At 41.9% G+C, this 21,032-nt stretch overlaps 3 protein-coding genes across 3 annotated transcripts; 1 reads left to right on the forward strand and 2 right to left on the reverse strand.

Annotated features, from left to right (window-relative positions):
• Positions 1-1,401: 1,401 nt before the first annotated feature.
• On the reverse strand, positions 1,402-4,240 carry DFJ58DRAFT_845565 (uncharacterized protein; the record flags this gene model as incomplete). Its single annotated transcript, XM_041393168.1, has 10 exons — positions 1,402-1,446; positions 1,508-1,636; positions 1,881-1,893; positions 2,712-2,808; positions 2,899-3,004; positions 3,065-3,204; positions 3,344-3,395; positions 3,649-3,801; positions 3,922-3,995; positions 4,180-4,240. The coding sequence occupies 10 exons, from the start codon at positions 4,238-4,240 to the stop codon at positions 1,402-1,404; spliced, it is 870 nt and encodes a 289-aa protein (XP_041238777.1).
• Positions 4,241-11,200: 6,960 nt separating this feature from the next.
• On the forward strand, positions 11,201-12,516 carry DFJ58DRAFT_733147 (uncharacterized protein; the record flags this gene model as incomplete). Its single annotated transcript, XM_041386256.1, has 5 exons — positions 11,201-11,315; positions 11,364-11,570; positions 11,635-11,705; positions 11,931-12,125; positions 12,187-12,516. The coding sequence occupies 5 exons, from the start codon at positions 11,201-11,203 to the stop codon at positions 12,514-12,516; spliced, it is 918 nt and encodes a 305-aa protein (XP_041238778.1).
• A 4,357-nt stretch (positions 12,517-16,873) lies between these two features.
• On the reverse strand, positions 16,874-20,947 carry DFJ58DRAFT_859119 (uncharacterized protein; the record flags this gene model as incomplete). The annotated part of the gene is made up of 7 exons (XM_041393990.1): positions 16,874-17,326; positions 19,090-19,341; positions 19,402-19,420; positions 19,464-19,585; positions 19,635-19,864; positions 20,400-20,805; positions 20,864-20,947. The coding sequence occupies 7 exons, from the start codon at positions 20,945-20,947 to the stop codon at positions 16,874-16,876; spliced, it is 1,566 nt and encodes a 521-aa protein (XP_041238779.1).
• Between the last annotated feature and the right edge of the window lie 85 nt (positions 20,948-21,032).

Consider the following 21,032-nt stretch of genomic DNA (forward strand, 5'->3'; position numbering starts at 1 on the left):
CTGGTAGAATACAAAGTATATCTGTACACTTGTTTATTTGCATGCACAACAGCTTTTGGTAGTGTTGGCCAACCACAACACACAACATTTCAGACTAGCCATAGATAATATAGTGAAAGCAGGAGCTGGTGCAGGCTGTGATACAGCATATTTATTGAACTGTTGTATTGTCAATAATGTTTATCAGATGAATTAAGCTATCCAACTCATGACTTTTTCCATTGTTGTTTTTGCATTGTTTCAGCCACTCTCGGTCCAAAACAGTTTGAAGTACTTGTCTTGAAACATATAGGTTCAAGTCTGTTGAGTTACAAATCAGCACCTGGCATTAAAAACTATGAATTACATACATATCAACACAATGTGAACTGGTCTTTTTCAAGCTGTAAATTGCAGCATTGAGTGCTGGCCTAAAGGTCACCATCTCCAGATCTTCAGCATACTCCTGCCACTTCACAATGAACTCTTCATAAAGGGGTGGTGTGAAAAACACAACCTGACTAGGCACTTGTAAAGGTACTCAGCCAGTATATGTCTAATGCTCTGCCTATGCTGCTATACTTGCAACAAAGATGCAAGAACATTTGATCCGAGGGAAAAGCTACTAAGGACTACTCAAGATCAAAAGACCCGAAAGAGCGCTAAAGCGTGGGAATAGCGTGTTGCAAGATAGAGCGCTAATGCATGGGAAAGAGCAGAAGTCAAGAAAGCAGACACTGAGTCAAAGGAGGGTAATGGATAGCGAGTGAAATCAAAGGTATTGATCGCAAGGGTAAGGAAAGTCAAATAGGGGCCATAGAGTGCCACTAAAGGGTGACTACTTCTAAGTAAAACCTAAGGGAAGGAAATACAGTCAAAGGGAAGTAATGTCAAAGTAATCACCATAGGCTTCTTATACTAGTAAACTATACCATCTCAGACTCGGAAGGGATAGGATATACATGTAATAAGACTGTAGCACTTGTTACAAACTTGAGGTAAGGCAAATTACACACCAATAATGTAGGATGGACAATGGATGGATTCCAACGTTTTGGGTGGATCCTAGAGTGCGAGAACAGCGTGCTGGATAAGCGCTAGGCGCGGGAATGAGCGCTAGATAGAGCGGACAAGCAGTAATACTCCTATAGACTCATTGCTGGTAGTTCTGATAGTGCTATAAGTGCAGGAATAGCGTCGGATAAGTCGTGGGAGTATGAATAGCACTGCGGGAATGTGTGCGCATAGTGTGGGAAAGTGCAGAATAGCGTCAGACAAGGGTTATGGCTAAGACAAGGGAAGACTGCTGATAGGGGAGTAGTGAATAATATAAGGGATAACTTTGATCCACCTATTGAAGGCTTATGCAGGTATACATGCCTAGCGCCAATATGATTGTCACAGTGGTATATGCCAAACAGTTCAGTAGTACTCTGCAGTGAAATCTTCCTGAATTGATGCTGCAATCTGTGTCAAATGAAGTCAGAACTTAGTTTAACTCAAGTGGTATTATACTCACATTTCAAACCTTCTTAATAAGATTAAGCAGCTTCCACTTGTCTTCAGAGAACTTGTAGCTTGAATAGTTTTGCTGGTTCTTATTGATGTTTGGGACTTCATCAGAGTCATCTGCATTATTTGTGAATTTGATGACAGCCTAATGACAGCCTAGTCATTCTGGGTTAGTAAGATCAAACTTAACACTGCACCTTTTAAGAAGCAACAAGTGTTTGATAACACCATGTCAAGATCTCTATCGTGTCTTGCAGTATGACGGAAGTTCGGGAGCCTTGATGAGTGCCTCATTGCAGCATTTCTTGGAGAACCTCTTGGCCTGTGGAGAATGTTAAACCTGGATATTGCTGTTTCAAAAATGTGTCACAAGAAGGTTCATTACTTACCTTTGCGATAAAGCTACAAACTTTCAAAAGGAGTAATGCCAATAGTCAAGGGTGTGAGTCAGTGTTAAGACCATACTCAAGAGGTATCAGATCCGAAGGGCTTTGGCCTCAGCTTGTGCGCTGTGCCCCATTCCCGAGTATTACCCCTTATTTCAGAGTACTGAAGTATCATGTCTAGTGAGACAGATAAGTATTGTAACAGATCTGTTAAGGCTTCTGGATATCGAACATATAGAGTAACAGCTAATCCAGATCGGATCTGAACTAGAAACCAATGGATAAAGACTGTCCGAAGACAGAGGCGGATATATAACTATAGGAATCAATCCTAAGTCTCGGATGAGACAAGAGTAGAAGACTCGAGTCCGGACAGATAACGGAGGACAAATGGAGGGACTTAGAGTCCAGACGGAATGAGTGCAATCTAAGATGATATCCGAACTGAAGTACTACAGTGCATGTACAAGGGTTTATATACTACGGATAACTAATGGAATGATCAATAAGCAAAGGTGTGAGGCTATGTACGAAGTATAAGCAAAGTATAATCAAAGTATATTGGATGGATCACGAATCATGAATCGGAAATGAACATAAGTTAAATGGATCCGTAAGCATAGTGGAAGTAAGAATATCCAGATTACCAGTGTACAGGAATACTGAAAGGAGATGAACAATAGTTAGAGTCATATGAACAGGAAATAAATAAGAATCAGATTGGACCTATGGACCGGACAATGGATATGTCCATCAGATCTGAATCAGATCTGAGATCCAGATCTTTGGATCTATACCCAGATAAATGGTATATGACAGTCAGATGGGAAAGACTTTGCAGCTGCATTGTCAATATATTGCATAAGAGCCTCAATTTCTTCCTCAGTATCCTTGTCATTGAGATTGGAATCAATCTCCCCTTGGCCACTATCTGATGGTTGTAGTTCTTTTCTTTTTCATAGGTGATAATGACAATAAGAATTTGCCCTCCATAATTGCAATAACATGTGAGAAGCAGTACAAGCATTGTTCTCTATGAATTTTACTCCATCAGCTTTCAGCTTGTTGGTGAGAATCCAGGCACTTTTGTCATTCAATGTGACATTGTTGGAGGTCAAGTTCTGAGTCTATGTTCATATAGTATGACAAGCAAGAAGATTCATTATAAATTGTGAAAAATAACAAACTTTGTATGTGACATTATACTTCTTTAAGATATCATAGAGCTTGTCACCCATGTTCACCCTGCTGTGACTTTCCTTGAGCTCTGAGAAAGATAGAAGCTCAGACCACAACTTCCATTCTTTTGTATTCCAATGTCCTGTCACTGCAAGGTATGCAGTCATAATTTTTGACACATCCATCCATCAAATGTAAGTAAGATTCAACCCTGTCATATCCCATATTCTGGACCTACATCTGATGATATTCCCATGCCTTCCAGACATACATCTGGACCTCCATACCCTTATCCATGCCTCCAGACCTCCAGTCTACTATTGGTCCAGATCCATGCACCTTCACACATCCAATATCCAGACACCTGATTCAATATATGGATCCATACTTTCATATTCCAGACTCAAATCTTAAATCAGTTTCTATCTCCCTCATGGTAATCCCCTTGACTCCAGACTTTGGTTATCTGTGTTTCTGTCTTGCTTATTGATCCTGGTACTCTGTTTCATTTCCAAGTTCATTTACTTATGTTCCGTCTCACTTACTAATGTATTTCCACTATATTTATACATAGCCTTAGTCCTCTGCTTACTAATCCCCTCATATGTCCTCCAGTATATAAACCTCTGTACAACTCCTGTAGAGTTTCCTCAGTTTGAATATTAACATAGACTTGCCTAATCTTCTTCCAGACTTTGGTCCATCTGAGTCCTGCCTGTTCCATCAAGGCCCAGGGATGGATTCCCTAGGCCAGAAATCCGGTGTGACAATCTGTTTAAAAAGTTATTGGATAGAATAACTGATGCAAGTGTCAATGAATCAATGAAAAGACATCTACCATGAAGCAAGGGAGTCTGCCACTCACACCTATCCAAGAAGAAGCCATATCAACATTATCTTCACTTATTAGCCTCCAGAAGTGGCCCACTTCATTCCTATCTTAACAGCAAGGCCAATAAAATCATTCTCAGATGACATAACCTCTCATTCATCAAACAATGGCTTTTGGTGATCTGTAGCATGAATTATTTGGCTTCAGTCACTAAGCGAGCATTTGCCAGTACTGAGTCTGATATTCCAATAGTAGGTCAATTTACTTTATTGCTAGCTATCTATACCTCACATGTGCCCCACCCTTCCAACCCTACTAGTTCCAGTAAAGACATAGATTGCAAGCCAGACATGAGTTTTTAGAACTCAGAGGTGAGCTGCCAGTAGTAACTCATGAAACAGGTAAATTTAATCTATAGTTTATTTTCTTGCTTTCTGGTTATGCTTTTACCTATCTTGTGCCATCTTGACAACTATGCCATGGGCCAATTTATTTGCCACATTTTTGGCAAAGAAGAAAGCCATGTCTGAAGGTGATAGTATGTCAGTGGAGTATATTACCAGGGGAGCAGGGGACAGGTTGGTACTAGAAACAGTTCTTGACCACTTTGAATGATGTTTAAGTTCTTTGATAGAAATTTGGTCATTGACCTTGTTGATGTTAGTTAAGAGTTAGTGCAGGATACTGACTACATCTTGCTATGTACATTATACTCATATCTGTATGTCACTTTGTATCATGTAGACATCAGTAACAGATAATACTAGAACATGATCTGATTTGCATGGTCCATGTGGTCCATTAACTTGGTGCCAGCAAACAATATCAAAGGTGACAGGATGGTCACCCTTTCAGCATACTTAGAGAAGACTGTGTGCTGAAACAATTGTAAGACATTGTAGGAGGATGAAGTTATAGAACTTGTTATTAATTTTGCCATGTCTAGAGTCCAGAGTAAGTTGTCAATGTATTAGAGTATAGTGAGAGTGTATAGTACCTAGGGTCCAGAGTCAGTTGCCAAAGAGGCAGGAAGCACTGGACTCTAGGATATGGGCGATATTTGGTAAACAAATGTAAACAGACAAGCCACAATCCAAATGCAAGGAATAACTCATCCTAGGGACGTCCTAGGGAGGTCAGGAAGTCATGTAAATAGTCAAAGAAATGTGAGGAATGATACTGTAAGTATATAGAGATAAAACACATAGGAAAGCGTACTGTAGAGGTGAATAATCATATAACTAACATTTGGATCCTCTGGCTGTAGCTGCAAGGCTTGGCCAAGCATGTCCATCTCTCACACCTACTTAAATATTCTGTCATCTTACTGTCAGTCCTTCCCTATATATACTCTGCTATCATACTCTTTTACCTTCTTTATTATGACCTCAAGCCAGCAGCTGCCAATGACTTTAGTGGTGCCCTTTGTGACTAGTCACTCTGAGTTGGGCATGAATGGCAGATGGTCTGTATGAGGTATGAAAAGACTGGTTCCAAGTCACTTCATCCTCCAGGGAAGCAATACAAGACACAAGCACAGAACTCTCTGTCTTGATATACTCTAGATAGTATGTCTGCTAGCCTTCCTTCAAAATGAAAATGTGGACCCTCTATGTTTTATTATTATGAGTTATTGTTAAGACCGTAGCTCAAGGGTTAACAGATCTGAAGGGCTTCGCCTCAGCTCGTGCGCTGTGCCCCTTACCTGAGTACGTGCCCTTAATTTGAGAATGAAGTCCAGATGGAATCCGACGAAGTCCAAAGGACTTCCGGAGGCTGGCTACTCTAGTAGAGTGCTAGAGGACTTCCAGATGAGTGCGAGGAACTTCCAGAGGAGTTTCATCCACTGTATCAGATCCGAAGGTAAGACTTCCAAAGGTAAGTTCCCTAGATAGAAACACATAGAGGATAGGCTGCAAGGGACAGAGTCCAAAGCAGGATAGGATAGGAGAAATGGTCTGAAGGACGGGACGTCCAAAGGTCCGAAGGTTAAGATGTCCGAAGGGTACGTCGTCTGAAGGTTACGACGTCCAAAGGTTACGGCGTCCAAAGGTCCGAAGGTTTACAAGGACCGGAGGAGCGGACAGGATTAGGACAGGAGAGGAAAGGCTACTACGGACAAGGTCCGGAATAGAAACAAACAGAGGTAGGCTACACTATGGTAAAGTCGGATAGACGGGGTTTAGACAGAAGTCTCGGAAAGACAGGAAGTGCCAGAAAGGCAAAACTTCGGCTTAGGGAATCAATCCCTAAGCATGGATATAGACGGAAGGATAAATCCGGAGGACCGGAAAGTCGGCCTAGGGAATCCTTCCCTAGGCCTTGATGGAAAGGCAGAACTCAGATGGACAGAAGTCCAAGACAAGAATGAGTGAAGTCTAAGATGCGAGAGAGCAAGTCTATGTTGATATTCGAACTAAGGAAACTTTACAGGAGTTGTACAGATCTTTATATACTGGAAGGGATCTGAGAGGATCGGTAAGCTGAACACAAATGCTATGTACAAGCATGTGGAAACATATTAGTAAGTATGAATGGAACATAAGTAAATGAACTCGGATATGAACAGAGTACAAGGATCAATAAGCAAGACGGAAACAGAGATAACCGAAGTCCAGAGTCAAGGGGATTACCATAAGGAGATAGACGCTGATTTAAGGTTTGAGCTTCGGATATGAGTATAGGTCGGATTCGGAGGTCTAGAGATATTGGATGAAGCATCTGGATATCGGATGAGCGGATCCAGAGATCTAGGTGAAGACGAGACTAGGATATGGATCATGGATATAGACTGGTAGTCTAGGGAAGGTAGAGTCCGAGATGGAATGAGCTCGGTTCCGATAGGACCAAGGGTGGATGAAGCAGGCTTAGCTGCGGAGGTCCGAAAGTATGAATATATGGATGTATGAAGGTGTACGGATCCAAACCGATAGTGGACTGGAGGACTGAAGGCATGGATAAGGGTATGGAGTCATGGATAAGGGTATGGAGGTCCGGATGTGCATCCGGAAGGCGTGGGAACATCATTGGACATAGGTCCGGAATACGGGATATGACAGTTATGCACAAAATATTCTATGCAAACTTCATTTGCATTTATGTATCCAAAGCTATGGTATCAACTAAGTTGACAATATAAATAGAGAGCTTGTAATTGGTAGCCAAAGGTACAACAATCAGGTAGTGCTAATGTGCTGTAACACAGCCTTTTGCCAAGCATTCTATGAGATTCAGAAGTATTCTATAGTACATTGGTAATCAGTAGCATAGCCACTAGTTTAGTATATAAGGATCTCATTTTCTTCTCTTATGAAATAATCAATTTCATTTCCAAATTTTAATTATCAAATTACAAGTGTGATACAAGTTTAAGGGAATCAAAGATGATTCAGAGTCCCCAGAGTACAAGATAGCTATACAGGCTTACATTCCCACAGAGCTATGTGCACCTACATACTTATGACCTAAATAAAGGGCTTTCACTTCAGAGGCCTGTCTTGAAGAAAACCTTGAACAATCAAGGTATTTGTGATAATGATAGCAATGATAGTGACAATATGGATACAAAGGAGGGTGCATGTGCATATGCTGGTAAGCTTCTAATATATCTGCCTTTGAAATATTGAGATACTATTATTAATAAGGATTAGGTATCTCAAATAATGTTATGTTCTTATGGTATTTTAACTATATATAATTCAAATAACTGGTTAATATCTTGTGAACTTGTTTAGTTTGTTGCTGATAGCTGGTGAGTAATTGTGGAAATTGTGATAAAATTAGTTATTTGCTAATTGCTCTCATAAAATTCTTTATGTAATGTTCTAGATTATGCTGTGCAACCTATTTCAGTAAAGTGTATGGCTGCCTATGATGCCATGATGACAACCCTACTAAGGGAGGAGCCTTTAATATACTTGATATATCCTATAGTACATAAGTAACAATTATAGTTCTAGTAGACTATGCACATACACACACATAGTTTATAATACCATACATGTATACCAAAATCCTTCATAGCAGCCTAGGTAAGAACAGATTGCAAGTAGAGAAATGATTCCCAATCTCAGTAATAGGTGCTACTAGACTCCTTGTGAACACATTCATGAGGTGATTAGGTTAGATAGCAAAATGCCCACATGCTACATATATGAAGATCAAGCCTGTACTCTTTCATTCACCACTCAAGTTTCCAGATGTGTCAAATCTGTCTATAAGGCAGTTGATAGAACTTTGCAGTTTACAAAGGCACTGGTAGTGCTAATGATAACATGCATAAAACTTGTAGTCAATAATTCTCTAGTTTAAGCTTTCTGTGTATACATCAATCATGGTATCAGCTTAATGTATCTCCTGAATATCATTCTTTCTATTATGATAACTGTTGAAAATTTATATTTCATTTCTGTTAGTACAGATCACTCATATAGTAGGACAATAAATAGTAATATCAAACTCCCCTTGCCTTGGGCTGAATATTAGATAGAGTAGTAATAGGATCAGTAACCAATGTACTTCCTTTGCTGGGCAGTCCATTGGACTTGGTTTGTTTTACTGACAGGAAAAGTAGCAAAGTCCTGCATACAGAGTGGAGATGTTATTGTCTAAAGTGGGTGGTCAGCTATCTCTGCAGCACAGGAGTCAATGTTATAGGAGGGGGGGCCTTCAACTGCAAATGAAACCAGAGGATCCCAAGTGGACTCTCTGGATGGCAGCTGGAATGTGCTAATGAAGAAAAGATATGCTCTTTAGATATCCTTAGTAATTAAGTGATTAAAACTTACTTGTATGGAAGCCTGGACAGTGTTTTTTCACACTGGGAAAAATCTCCAAAAGATGGAGTTACAGCTTCATCAATATCACCAACACCCTTCATGAAGATTAGACAGTTGATTGGTTTAGATTTGCATAAAATGTGAATCTTCTATAAAAGCACTACAATTCTTGCCTTATGACTGACAGTCTCATTTTCAGTGGCAAAAACTATCTAAAATCAGTGTCAGCTGAGAAAAAATAAAAATCCCCATACACCTTTAGGACATTAGCATGTAAAGCTGAAAGAAAGAACAATATCATTCACTAGCATATGCAATGAAAGCCAACCAGCTTCCACACTTGGCAAATCCAGCTACAGTATCTGATTTCACATTTGCTTCTTTATCTAGATAAGCATATGAAATGTTTTTGCCTTTGATTCTGTGTAAATGTTAATGACCAAACAAGCAAAATACAAAGAACTTACTTTGCAAGGTGAAAGGCTGGTTTTATATAGTCCACCATGGATATGAATGAAACATAATGGAAAAAATTAACATTAGACCTACACTTTTCAATCAAGGCATGCAGGCTAAGATCACTACTATAGGCTAAAACAAAGGTGGTGGGCATCTGAATTATCCCTAGAAGATTTTTGATACTTTCTATATGCACCAAGGAGGAAAGATTTGCCAGCTCTATAATCCTAGTCAGGATGTTAGACTCTGGGGTAGGTGGATGATAATAGGTCCACTGAACTGCACCAGCAGGACATATTGGCACTACCTCAGCTAGTATACTTGAAATGTTGCACTGGGGAAGGCTCAAAATCTGGAGAGTGTTAATAAGTTTTGTGTGAATAATTAGTTTTAAATAGCTCACCTGCAGGACAAAAACATCTCTCAGTTCTCCTAGGACATAAATCCCTCTGAGACATCATTCTAGAGCTCTGGCTTCTATCTGAGTCAGGTGTCAGATTGGAATGTTGAAGCTATTTGAGTATATCTTCAGGGATGTTAATAGAATACATTCATTGTATTGAAAGTCAGTATTGAGATAGGTTCAGAACCAGGTGAGGCTTATTCAAGTTGATAATTCAAATTACTGAGTCACTTCAAAGCTTTTCTGACTTAGACTCTAAGACACATATGATGACAGCTGCTACCTCTTCAAGTTAGTACTGCCATAACACACTATTGTCATACTATACTAGCTACCAGTGATACATGGGCCTCTCTCACCATGTGTTAAAAGCCTGCATATTTGCAAGGTAAGTAGAAAGAATAAAACAAAGCAATATGATCAATTTTTGAGGCATAAAGACTATCTGTTAGATGTTTAATGAAACCTTGAACAATCATAAAAGCAGCAGTATTGGTAATGTCCATAGTAGCCTTAAAGCCTGTGCAATTACTGCTAATAAATCATCACTCATACCATCAAGAACCTGAGGTAAAAATGAAGGACATCATCAGGATAACAGTTTTATATGGCTATAATCTATAAGAAGCCTTAGACACTTAACCACAGCTGTTATTAATAAGGTTTTGGAGAATGACACTTTTATGAACACACCTACTAATGAAAGTCATTGCCTTTTATTATTCTAAATTCAATGCTTATAGATTTATAAATTGAGTGGGAGAAAAAATCATAGATGTATCTTTTGACCACAGTATAGTGCAGAACCTTGTTAGACACATCCTTTTCTACAATGTTAGTCCAGTATTGCTTTGATAAGTCACCTCAATGTATTACAATATGTATCTATATAACAGAACATTAAATATGATTAAGATAATTTCTAGTTAGATTGGAATTATAAACTGAAGTACTACTGATGATGATTGGTGATTATTGCTAAAGTAATCAACTCCTACTTGTATTTAATAACTCTGAGTGGGATGAAGCTAGCATTAAGGAGCAGGATAGAGGACAAGGACATTTTCAAATGTCAAGTAAGTCTGATAAAAAGGTGTGAGGTAAAAAGTGAAAATTTTGGTTTAAGATAAAATTTAATATTGGAATATACTGTTGCAGAGGGTTCATAAAGAGGGACTGCAAAAATACTCCCCTAGTCTTGTCTAGGGTTTGGAATCTAGGTTACTTCTGTGCTAAGGGTTCTTCAGAATATATTAGATCAAACTATGAACTCAGAAATTGTAATACTTAATCACCAGAATGATTCTATAATGTATCTTATAGTTAATCTTGTCACACATATTGTTACAGTCGACTGTATGCCCCTATTCTTTCTTTTTACTCTTACCTGTATTACATCATGTGCTGCACATGCCACTGCTAGACCTCCATTTATATTTTGTGTACTTACTATTCTTGTTAAGTCTTAAACCTGTTGCATTTATATTACTTATGTATCCTTAGTCCATGCACTCTATATGGTCTATTTAAGCATTAACACTATGTTCTGTACTTTAATCTTACTGGGTTTTACCTGGAACTTTCTTTGCTTATGTACCAATGATTTTCCAAAGTGATTCTGGCGACACTTTATTTCATCATTACTCAGCTATTTCATTTCGTAACAGACTCCATGCCAGACACACTCAATGATACCCTCCAAGTTCTGCCTGAGGAGCCAAGCTACCCAGGACACACCCAGGACCTGGGAGAGATACACAGTAGAGTGCAACAAGTCGTCATTACTGGTATGTGATATTTACTTTGCTCAGCTCGTATTGACGATTTCCCTCAAGCTATTTGCACAACTAATCTTACTATTGGTCTCCAGCACATCCCCGCTGACTTGCATGTGGTGGTAAAGACCGACAGTGCTGAATGTCAGATGGGCAACAAACCCGTACACGTATATGAGGCTGTTGTCAAATGGACCAAGTCCATACTTCTGTATGTTGTCCTTAATCTCATCTTTTCTGTGCAGATTGAGAAGCACTCTAGGCCGTGTGAGCCATCTTCTATAGTTCAAGTCAGCGTGCATGCCTCATTTGAATTGGGTCCGATGCTCAGTCAAGGAGAAGTCCTCCACGCATTTGAGATCTCCGTCGGAGAATTACTGGATCATAGCGAAAATTCAAGTGGTCAGTAACGTCTTTTGCAAATAACATCTGACAGATGTTAAGAAGTATCACAGCCATAATCTTTCAGCTCAAGCAAGGCGAAGTTATATCCCCATGTACATCACTGTTCATGACACTGGCACGGCGACTTGCTGATGAAAACAACACCGCAGTTCTTTGCCCCCTGACTACCATGAGTGATCAATGCTGTATGGCATTCTGATGCTAAGAGCTCGTAACGTGTAGCTTACGTCCCTCAATATGGATGCATTAGCACTAAGGATGGATGCCAGACATCAGCTTCTCGCACGGTACCATGGGACGCAGAACAGTAGGGATCTCGACCAATCCATAAACCACTTTGAATACGTCTTGGATATCTGCCCCATGGATCATCCCTGCCGCCTTGCAGCACTGTTCAATCTAGCTACCATACAGTTTGTTAGTTGCTATGCTAACAGAAGACACCTCGACCTTGACATCCCTATCAATGTGTTCCAAGATGCCCTTGATAGATCATCCCGACCAAACCGTCACCCAGTTCCACCTTGCCATTGCTCTGCTTTCTCGCTCTGTAAAACAAGGATTTCAAGCAGATGCTGATGCAGCTCAAGAGTTACTGAACAAAGTCCTCAATGTCTGCCATGCCAACAGCCACATTTACAGAGCAGCTTTGATTGCAGTCGAAACATCCGCTCTGCATTCTGCGGGAAGCATTGGTGCAAATGATCTTGGGCAGGAGCAGCCCACCACATCCATGCTTCCATTATCACTGAATCAACTTGCTCATCAAACAGAGCTGTGTTTGCAGAGAGATGAGCCCCCACCCTAGATGAAGTGATATCCCTTCATTATCACGCACTGGGATACTACAACTCTGGGCATGGCATGCGTGCCGAGGGCAATTGCTAGGTAATCTGGCTGTAATGCTGATCACTTGCTTTGAACGTTGAGCCTTTGCGCCTGGTTGGTCACCCAGATCAGTCTATGTCATTAAATAACCTTGCAAATCAACACTCCTCCCACTTTGAGCACCGAGGCAAGGACGAAGACTTGAATCAGGCTATCGCACTTCAGAGGGAAGCACTGGCTTTATGCCTGGTTGGTCACACAGATTGCTCATTGTCATTAAATAACCTCATGAATCAACTCCCCTCCCGCTTTAAGCACTCAGGCAACAACAAAGACTTGGATCAGGCCATCACACTTCACAGGGAAGCGCTAGATTTGTCCCTGGTCAGTCACGCAGATCGGACGTTGTCATTAAATAACCTCGCGGCTCAACTCTTCTCCTGCTTTGAGCACTGAGGCAAGGACGAAGACTTGGATCAGGCTATCACACTTCATAGGAAGCGATGGCTTTGCGCCCAGTCGGTCACACAGATCAGTCATCGTCATTAAACAACCTCACAACTCAACTCTCCTTGCGCTTTGACCATCGAGGCAATGGAAAAGGACTCGATGAGTCATGAGACAACCTATGCTGCGCATTGACTCTGTTGACACAACATGATCCTATCCAATTAAATGTCTATGTTTTGCTCGCAACTGTCTATCTATCATTCCATTGTTCAGGGCTTGATGGCACCAGCGCCGGCAAAGATACCGACAGTCTGAATGCTGTCATGCATCATCTCAAGGCAGCAGCAAATGTTGTCTTGGAGGCTCACTATCTCGCCTGTGAGCAAGTCTATGCTGGGTTTGCCATGCTAGTCAACATTCACATGCCACTGAGCTGGAGGCTTATGCAACTTCCATGCAACTTCTGGACGCTTACATGTCCACCACAGCTTCCATATTGTTCCATCACAATGTCATGAAGGATTTCCCAAGTACACATGCTGTGGATGCTGCATTGTGTGCTCTTTGTAGTAGTGACATGTGTCACACTGTTGAGTCGTCGGAACAAGGCAGGACTATCATCTGGACCCAGATGACACAACTACACATGCCTCTTGACAGCCTCCAGACACATGGCAATCACGCAGTGGCCTTGGTGAAGAAATTCCGAGACCTCAGCTCCCTCCTTGACAAACCTCCTGCGAACGATCGAGAAGCGACCCCAAGAGTCGATTGTAGAAGTAGACAAAACCTAGTACAGACATTAGTAAATGACTGGAATGGAGCTGTAGAAGAGATCCGGAAGGTCGAGGGCTTCTCTCGCTTCCCTCCTTCCCCCTTATTCTCCAATCTTCAAGATGCAGCTCGTGATGGGCTTATCATCATGCTCCTCGCAAGCAAGTTGTCTTGTGATGGCATTATCATCCTGCACAAACAAGGTCAAAAATCTTACCCGATTTCCACAACGAGGTTCTTGAATATGGTGGTGTCCGATGTCTGTTTTCAATTTTTTGCCGTTGCACGCTGCTGGCGAGTACAGGGAACATGAGACTCCAATGCGGAAGTACACCAGCCTTAACAACAGCCTTGGCGCAGTTGTAGGATGACGTTGTCCACCTGATGATCGAAAATTTGGGCAGATTTGCATGACCAGGCTCCCAAATATGGTGGTGCCCGACGCTTGTCTTCAATTTCCTGCCATTGCACACTGCTGGCCGGTACTGGAAAGATGGGCAGTTCCTTTCATAGTTCTATGTCTCTTCATACACACCATCGCTTACTGCATTGATAAATGCTCGCAGACATGACAGGTCTCTGTCAGTGTCCTTTGCTGCCATTGGTCAGGATCGCCCAGCCAGTGCTTCACACACTTTGGAATGTGTGGAGCCTGAACTGGAATTAGTGCAGAGTCTGTTACCCCCCTCCCCCAACTCTTTCCTTCACCAAGATAACGAGTGTTGATGCAACGAAATTGAGGGCACTGTGCACGCTGCGAGAGAATACTTGGCTCCATTTTTCGTGTCATGGGACACAGAAATATGAAGACTCCTTCAATTCGGCCTTTCTCATGTGAGACCAGCCACTTTCACTCCTCATTATCACACAAACAGATCTGTCTCGGCATGAATTTACATTCCTTTCTGCCTGTGATACCACAGTCAGTGACCATGATACTCCTAACAACGTGATACACCTAGCGGCCGGCCTGCAATTTGCTGTGTCATAGGGACATTATGGAAGGTCAACAATAGTACTGTGCAGCGCTTAGTTGAGGCATTCTACAAAAACCTGTGCAGGGATGGCAAATGAATTCCAAGCGAGCCACCTGAGCGTTGCACCGAGCGGTCCAGTCGTTGGCTTTCGACAAGGACATGCCCTTGGACCAGCGCATAGTGTTCATGCATATTGGCATATGATCAATTTTGTGCGTACTCCTAGCTTATTGATTAATGTATTAATCTGATGATTTCGCATGTAGCATCAAGTCGTGGTTACTTGCAGCTTGTTGCCAAGAAGATAAATTTCTATTTTTCAGACTATAACTGTATATCTCCCTGATATGTGCACCCAATGTAGACTTCTATTTGTATTTTCCAGTCTGTTGCCTGGGAACCACAGGTGACTATCATCAGGTTAGGTGCATGGATGGGACTTCCGCATGAAGGTCTAGTGGATATCTCCCCGTCTCTTAAATCCATCACTCCAGGATGTTTTCTTCTGTCGATGGAGGTTTGATCAATTTCAATGGGGAGCATTTATCTCATCCCACGCTTAAATCAAGCCATCCTCTGCATTGCAATTAGTAGTTGATGGGGATCATTTTACAGATAGTGGTCCTGCCACAGCTTCAATGTCAGCACGTATCTAGTGTGTATGTTCTTGATATTTTTATTTTCACTTACTCTAATTCGGTCCTTCTTCCATCCCAGCACTAACAAATGCAAGTGGTGTCCAATGCCTAAATCCAGAGACATCCAAACATTCAGTTTTGGAACAAGGCTCACCACCTCGAGTGGTTGGATGCTGAATTGACCATCGACGTGGAGAAAGGCAAGAGCAAGGGCAAGGTGTGTCCTAGCCAAACCAAAAATGGACGGTGATTTTTTCTCTTTCAATTCGGATGATACTGATCATTATCTACTAATATCAGGAACCTGTGCGCCTTATGTTAGCTGAAACAACCAAGTTGACGCACCCAGGAGTCAGTGCCCACTACAACTCTCTCACATCAACACAACATACGGTGCAGCTCTATACTACTCTCAACAAGGGCTGCATCTACTAGGACGCATCATACCACCATGATATTTTCCGTGTTCCTCAACGCATTTTCACTCTGATTTATACTGCCTCTGCTCATCTAGTCTGCTCTGCTCTCAGCATGTTTCCGATGTGTGCTCCACCTGTTTTCAAATCATTTCATATCAATTTTGATTTTTTTTGTGCACTGGCTTTCAAGTACCTATATGGCTTAATACTCTCTGTGCAATTGAAGAAGAAAGTGGTGTTTTATCCATTACAAGCGGTGACCTTCGGTCGGTACTTTTTATTGTCATTGTCATGTCATTTCACCATAACTACAAAAGCAGACTTTTGTACACTATTTTTGCACTATCTTTTTCCTCATTTGCTCCTGAAAATAAGCACAGCCTATGGACAATGCTGTATATAGCTGAGAGCATGAGACCTTGGCAACTATTGAAAGCTATGTAGAGCTGTTATTCCTACTCATGCATTTATCACCAATTCCTTCTCGACTGAGAGGTTGCGTTGTATGACACATGCTGTTTATTTTGAGATGCAGTCGATGGGGAGAAATTCTGGGCCCGTAAGCCCATCACTTGTTTTGTGGGGAGAGAAAGGCACAATCGAGGCAAGTATGGGAATTCACCAGCTAGTACTATGTGTGGCAGGAGAAGAAAGCAAGCGCTTCGTCAGTCTCTGTTGACCGCCTGAAGCATCTTCGCCAATTTCATGGACAAACATCTAATGAACTGTGGGTTTCCAGATCTCCAGCAGTGCGAACAGGTATGTGCGCAATGAAAGCACATGCATAGCATGACATAAGTGAGATCCAGCCAGTGGTTAAGAAGTGGCAAGTGTGTGCGTCAGCGCTGCACAGCATGGTGGGGTGGACACGAACCACCGGAAATGTGTGCTTATATCTGTTAGAAATGTAGCACCCAAAGAATTGTCAGATACATGTACAACATCAAACATAAACATCAGTTGCATTTTTTAATCGCACTACCAAAAGAACTGTAGGTCATTTAGAGATGATACACAAGGGTTACAAACAAGCAAAAACGAGTATCCTATCCAACAGGTAAATCATGAACATACAACAATCAATCCATGGAGGCAACATCAACTCTCATTGCCAATGCCTCTTCCTCTTCATTCACACCATTATCCATGCACTCTTCCAAAACGGTTCTTCTGGCAACCATAGCTTGAAGGAAACGTGCAGATGCATTCCTGCGAGCGATGTCAATCAGACCCTTTCTCTCCTCCTGGGCTTTTATATTTGTCTTCTTTGTCATCCTCTGCTTCTTCTTTGACTCAACATCCCGACATTTCCATATGGCGAGCCAGTACTCAACACAATAGCAAAGATACACCCATGACGAGCTATATCTGGTGGGGAGAGGCACATAGCCAAGAAGCCAATGGTCCTTCACAACAGGAACCCGCAAACACTGCTCAGCCTTATCTCCTACACCATACTTTGTCAGTTCCAGAACACCGTAGTGGATCCTGTGAGGCGATTGTGCATTCCATTGATCCATAGACAGCTCAGCCTTCGTGATAGTGATGCAGAAATCACTGATTGGTTTAGGAAGTGGTTTGATGATGACAGCATGTTTTGCTGTGTTCATCGCACAATGCTGTTGCCAACTAGCTTTGACTCTTTGGAAAGAGATTTTCATACAGCTGGTTAGGACACCTTTATTTTTTTTTGACATTGTGCTGTAGTGCTCAGATTGTCTGTTTGTTTCTCAATCAAGTCTCAATCAGCTCAATTCTCGTCAGGCATCACTTTTTTGATGCTCAGATTGGTGTTTGATTACAACTACAACAGGAGCCGTTTTGACGCCTCCCAAGGTTACACCAATAAGAACCTCTGGGGAACCCTCCTCACCCCCTTCCTAATGTTTGAGTATATCCATTCCGCCCAGAGGACGGAAATTTGAAGGGTGTGCCCCTGGATTGATGTGCTTTGGAATTGGTTTTACCTGGTCTCCTGGTTGGCCTATCATCTGGTTTTTCCATATTCAAACACCCAACCATGCAATGCAGAGTCATAAAAAGCCCCACATTCTGTCCCTTCTGTCCTTTTTCCTGTCTATGATTTGGAGAGCATTATGGAGCCTGAAAGCGGACAAGATGTACCTACAAAAACCTTGCCTGCTATTCGAGCAGCATTGGCTTCATGGGATCAGGCGGCATTAGGAGCCTTTTCCCGTGGTCTCAACAAGACGGAATAATTGAGTTGATTTGACACCGGCATGAGGCTTGTTGGGAAAGATTAGCGTAGAAGGAAAAAAATACAAAGACGGATTTCTTGAGCTAAATTGCTAATTGTTGGGTCCATCAGTCACTGTGATGAACAGATCAGCGATCCATTGTTAGCTGTCTTGGGTGCAATGTGCGACAATGGGTCCATGGTTGAACAAAAATGTACCGCAGCCGCCACTGTGAGGATGCCATGCAAGACCAGATGTTGTTCTATTCCTGCGGGAGGATAGAAAGGTTGATGCATAAAAAAGATCGCCCTCCATGGTGAATACAGAGCCAAGCGATTCCTGGAATGTCTTCTCTTGTGTCCCATGCAAATACATCACACCCCTGTATTTTGTGGGTCCACTAGAAGAATTGACTTTGATCAAGATCCTCTCACTCTGCAATGGTGTCGCACTCCTTGCTCTATTGGTTGTGACAGAAGCATTCATCAAAGATGAATCATCACCGTCTATGAATGGTGGGAAGTGCATGGATGAATCTGAATCCAACTTACGTGTGCGCCCTTCTTCGAACCTCGCTATTGTTGGTTGTGTACATTGTTATACTATTATTCGAGCTACATCTCAACTGCTCCGCTGTGTGTATGACTGCAACATTGTCAGTATTAATGCCAAATGTTGAAGACAATAATCAGGAGTGTTTTAGCCTGTCTCCGGGTTTAAACCTTCCAAAATGTCTGTGTATATTTCATTTTATTGACTTAAAAACATGGCGCTTCAAACATGACTCAGACATGGACATCTAACATTTCTATCTATCAACATAGTATCAAGCAGTAATCTACAGCCATACCCTCGAAGCCATGATCTCTGAGTCCAGATTCACTGTATCAACGCACTAGAGTTAGGGCAACAATACATCATAATTATGGAACATACCCAAGGGGAGTATGAGTCATTGGATCAAACATTGTCAGAACAGAATCAGTATCATGCAAGATGCCATGGTCAATGTAACTTAGATAGGATACAGACAATGAGTTGCAAGAGAAATAGAACTGCGTCATACATACCCTGCAGGTCTGCAAACATATACTCACATGCAGAACTCTCCAAGACAAATGGCTAAAAGCCATGATGGTTGCGGACTGTTTATCAGTGCAGTTGCGCACTCCAAGAGTCTCGAAATATGTGAGAACAGCAGAAGAAACCCGGCGAGGCTCAACTAGATAAATTGAAGTTGGCTGATGTGTAGGGATGATATTTTCGCTAATTGGAGTCTGAAGCTCCACTTCGACATTGACAACTTGGCCTGCATCGGAGTAGGTCTTGATAATAAAGCCATCAGAAACCTGAAACACTAAAGATTGTTAGGTCAATTGTTAATTTCTAAATTGTCCAAATAAACTTACCTGCAGTGTCGATGCCTTCCTGAATGACTCACTGTGTAAATTTGGCTTCGAAATAGCTTAACCTTTTGGGCCAGATCAGATCAGCGGTGAGAAATTGGCAGGCATCCTGTATTGCGAGCTGTCCGCGACCTTTTCCCACATCAAAGAGTTTCTTTGCCACATATTCCTGATTTTTGATGATCAACTAGAAAGGTCGTCAGAGGATGATCTCAAGAAGAAAAAGTATGGCTAACCAAAGATACATCTTTGGTCTTGCCACGGTCAGCTGCAGAGAGAAACAGCGTGTTGCGTGCGAGAAAGCCTTGCTCTGTAGTGCCCTGCTCAGTGAGCATGTAATTACCATCCTGATCAATCGTACAAATGGTTCGTTGGAATGTTATTTTGTCGGAAACAGATACTGAAGCAGGATGTCCAGTTACAGCATCATGCTGGAATGATGATGTCAAAATGGCATTCTCATCGGCTGTCAATTCAATTGAACACAATGAGTGAGGTCAAAGTTGGTTTACAAAACATAGTACTTCTCAATCGCTTAGCAGCTGACGTTTGAAGGAGTGTACCATTTCCACGTGTGCGTTTTGACTTCTGACGGCTGAAAGTTGATTTTCCAACATCGGTACTTCCAGAATGGTCTTCACCAGTGTGTTTTTCGTACTGTTTTGGGTGATACAGTTGAATTTTTGAAATCAGGGGAAAAGAGATATTTACCTGCTCAGTATCGATGAATAACTCGAGTGAAATTGCATGGCCTGACTTATTTCCCTTCAGGGCTCCAGCAGGCACTTGGATATGGAAGGCAGCTCAGTCTCACTCCTACAGCCTGGGCAGTGAGTCAGGTAGCAGCAGAATATATGTCGGGCTTACATGAGCAGGTCAGAGACATGTTTTGAAGTCCATTTTGAGTTGACAAGCTTTATAATGTTTTCTTGAAGAGCTGCCGAGGGAGTTACAGAGTAAGTGCGCCATGTAAAAATCAAAACATAGAAATAGTTTCTTACCTATGAATGTCATTGTCTCAGCATAGGGTGCACAATATGTGCCAAGAGTACGGTCAACAGAGCCAGGCTTGTGACTCAAGCAGCACTCGACATAGATGGTAACACTACCCGGTTTTCCATTGTTCTCTTGCAAATTGCTCAGCTTTGACTTGGGTGTTGATGGACTGAGTGGTCGATGCAGGCGTCCTTCAATTGCATTGCATCGACGAGCCTGGGAAGAAATAGCCTCTCGGTCAGAGATTCCATTTTCGTCATGTGCTGCAAGTTTAACCATCACAGGAGTAAGTTCACTGCTGGTGATACACAATGTAGAGATGTTGCACCAACCTTTGCGCTTGCACGTTCCACATGGGTCGCTTATGTTCATTCCACAGATACCACACTGAAAACACTGTTTCAGTGTCCCCTGATCAGGTTTGTAGGAGGTAAGATACATCTCAACATTTCCACTGGTAACAACAAACCTTGAGATGTGCAACTTCGTCATCTGTGAGCCCTTCCTTCTTCAGCTTCTTGCACAACTGACAGAGTAGGGTTCCAGGGGACATCTGAGGAAAGAATCTCACAACACGCATTGCCAAGCTTAAGGAGGAACAGCGGGAGATTCTCAACAAAGTTTCGGTAACAAAGAGG

This window comes from Suillus subalutaceus (genome assembly GCF_016647625.1).
Source record: "Suillus subalutaceus strain FC151 chromosome Unknown DFJ58scaffold_141, whole genome shotgun sequence".
In the NCBI taxonomy this organism is placed as follows: Eukaryota; Fungi; Basidiomycota; class Agaricomycetes; order Boletales; family Suillaceae; genus Suillus; species Suillus subalutaceus.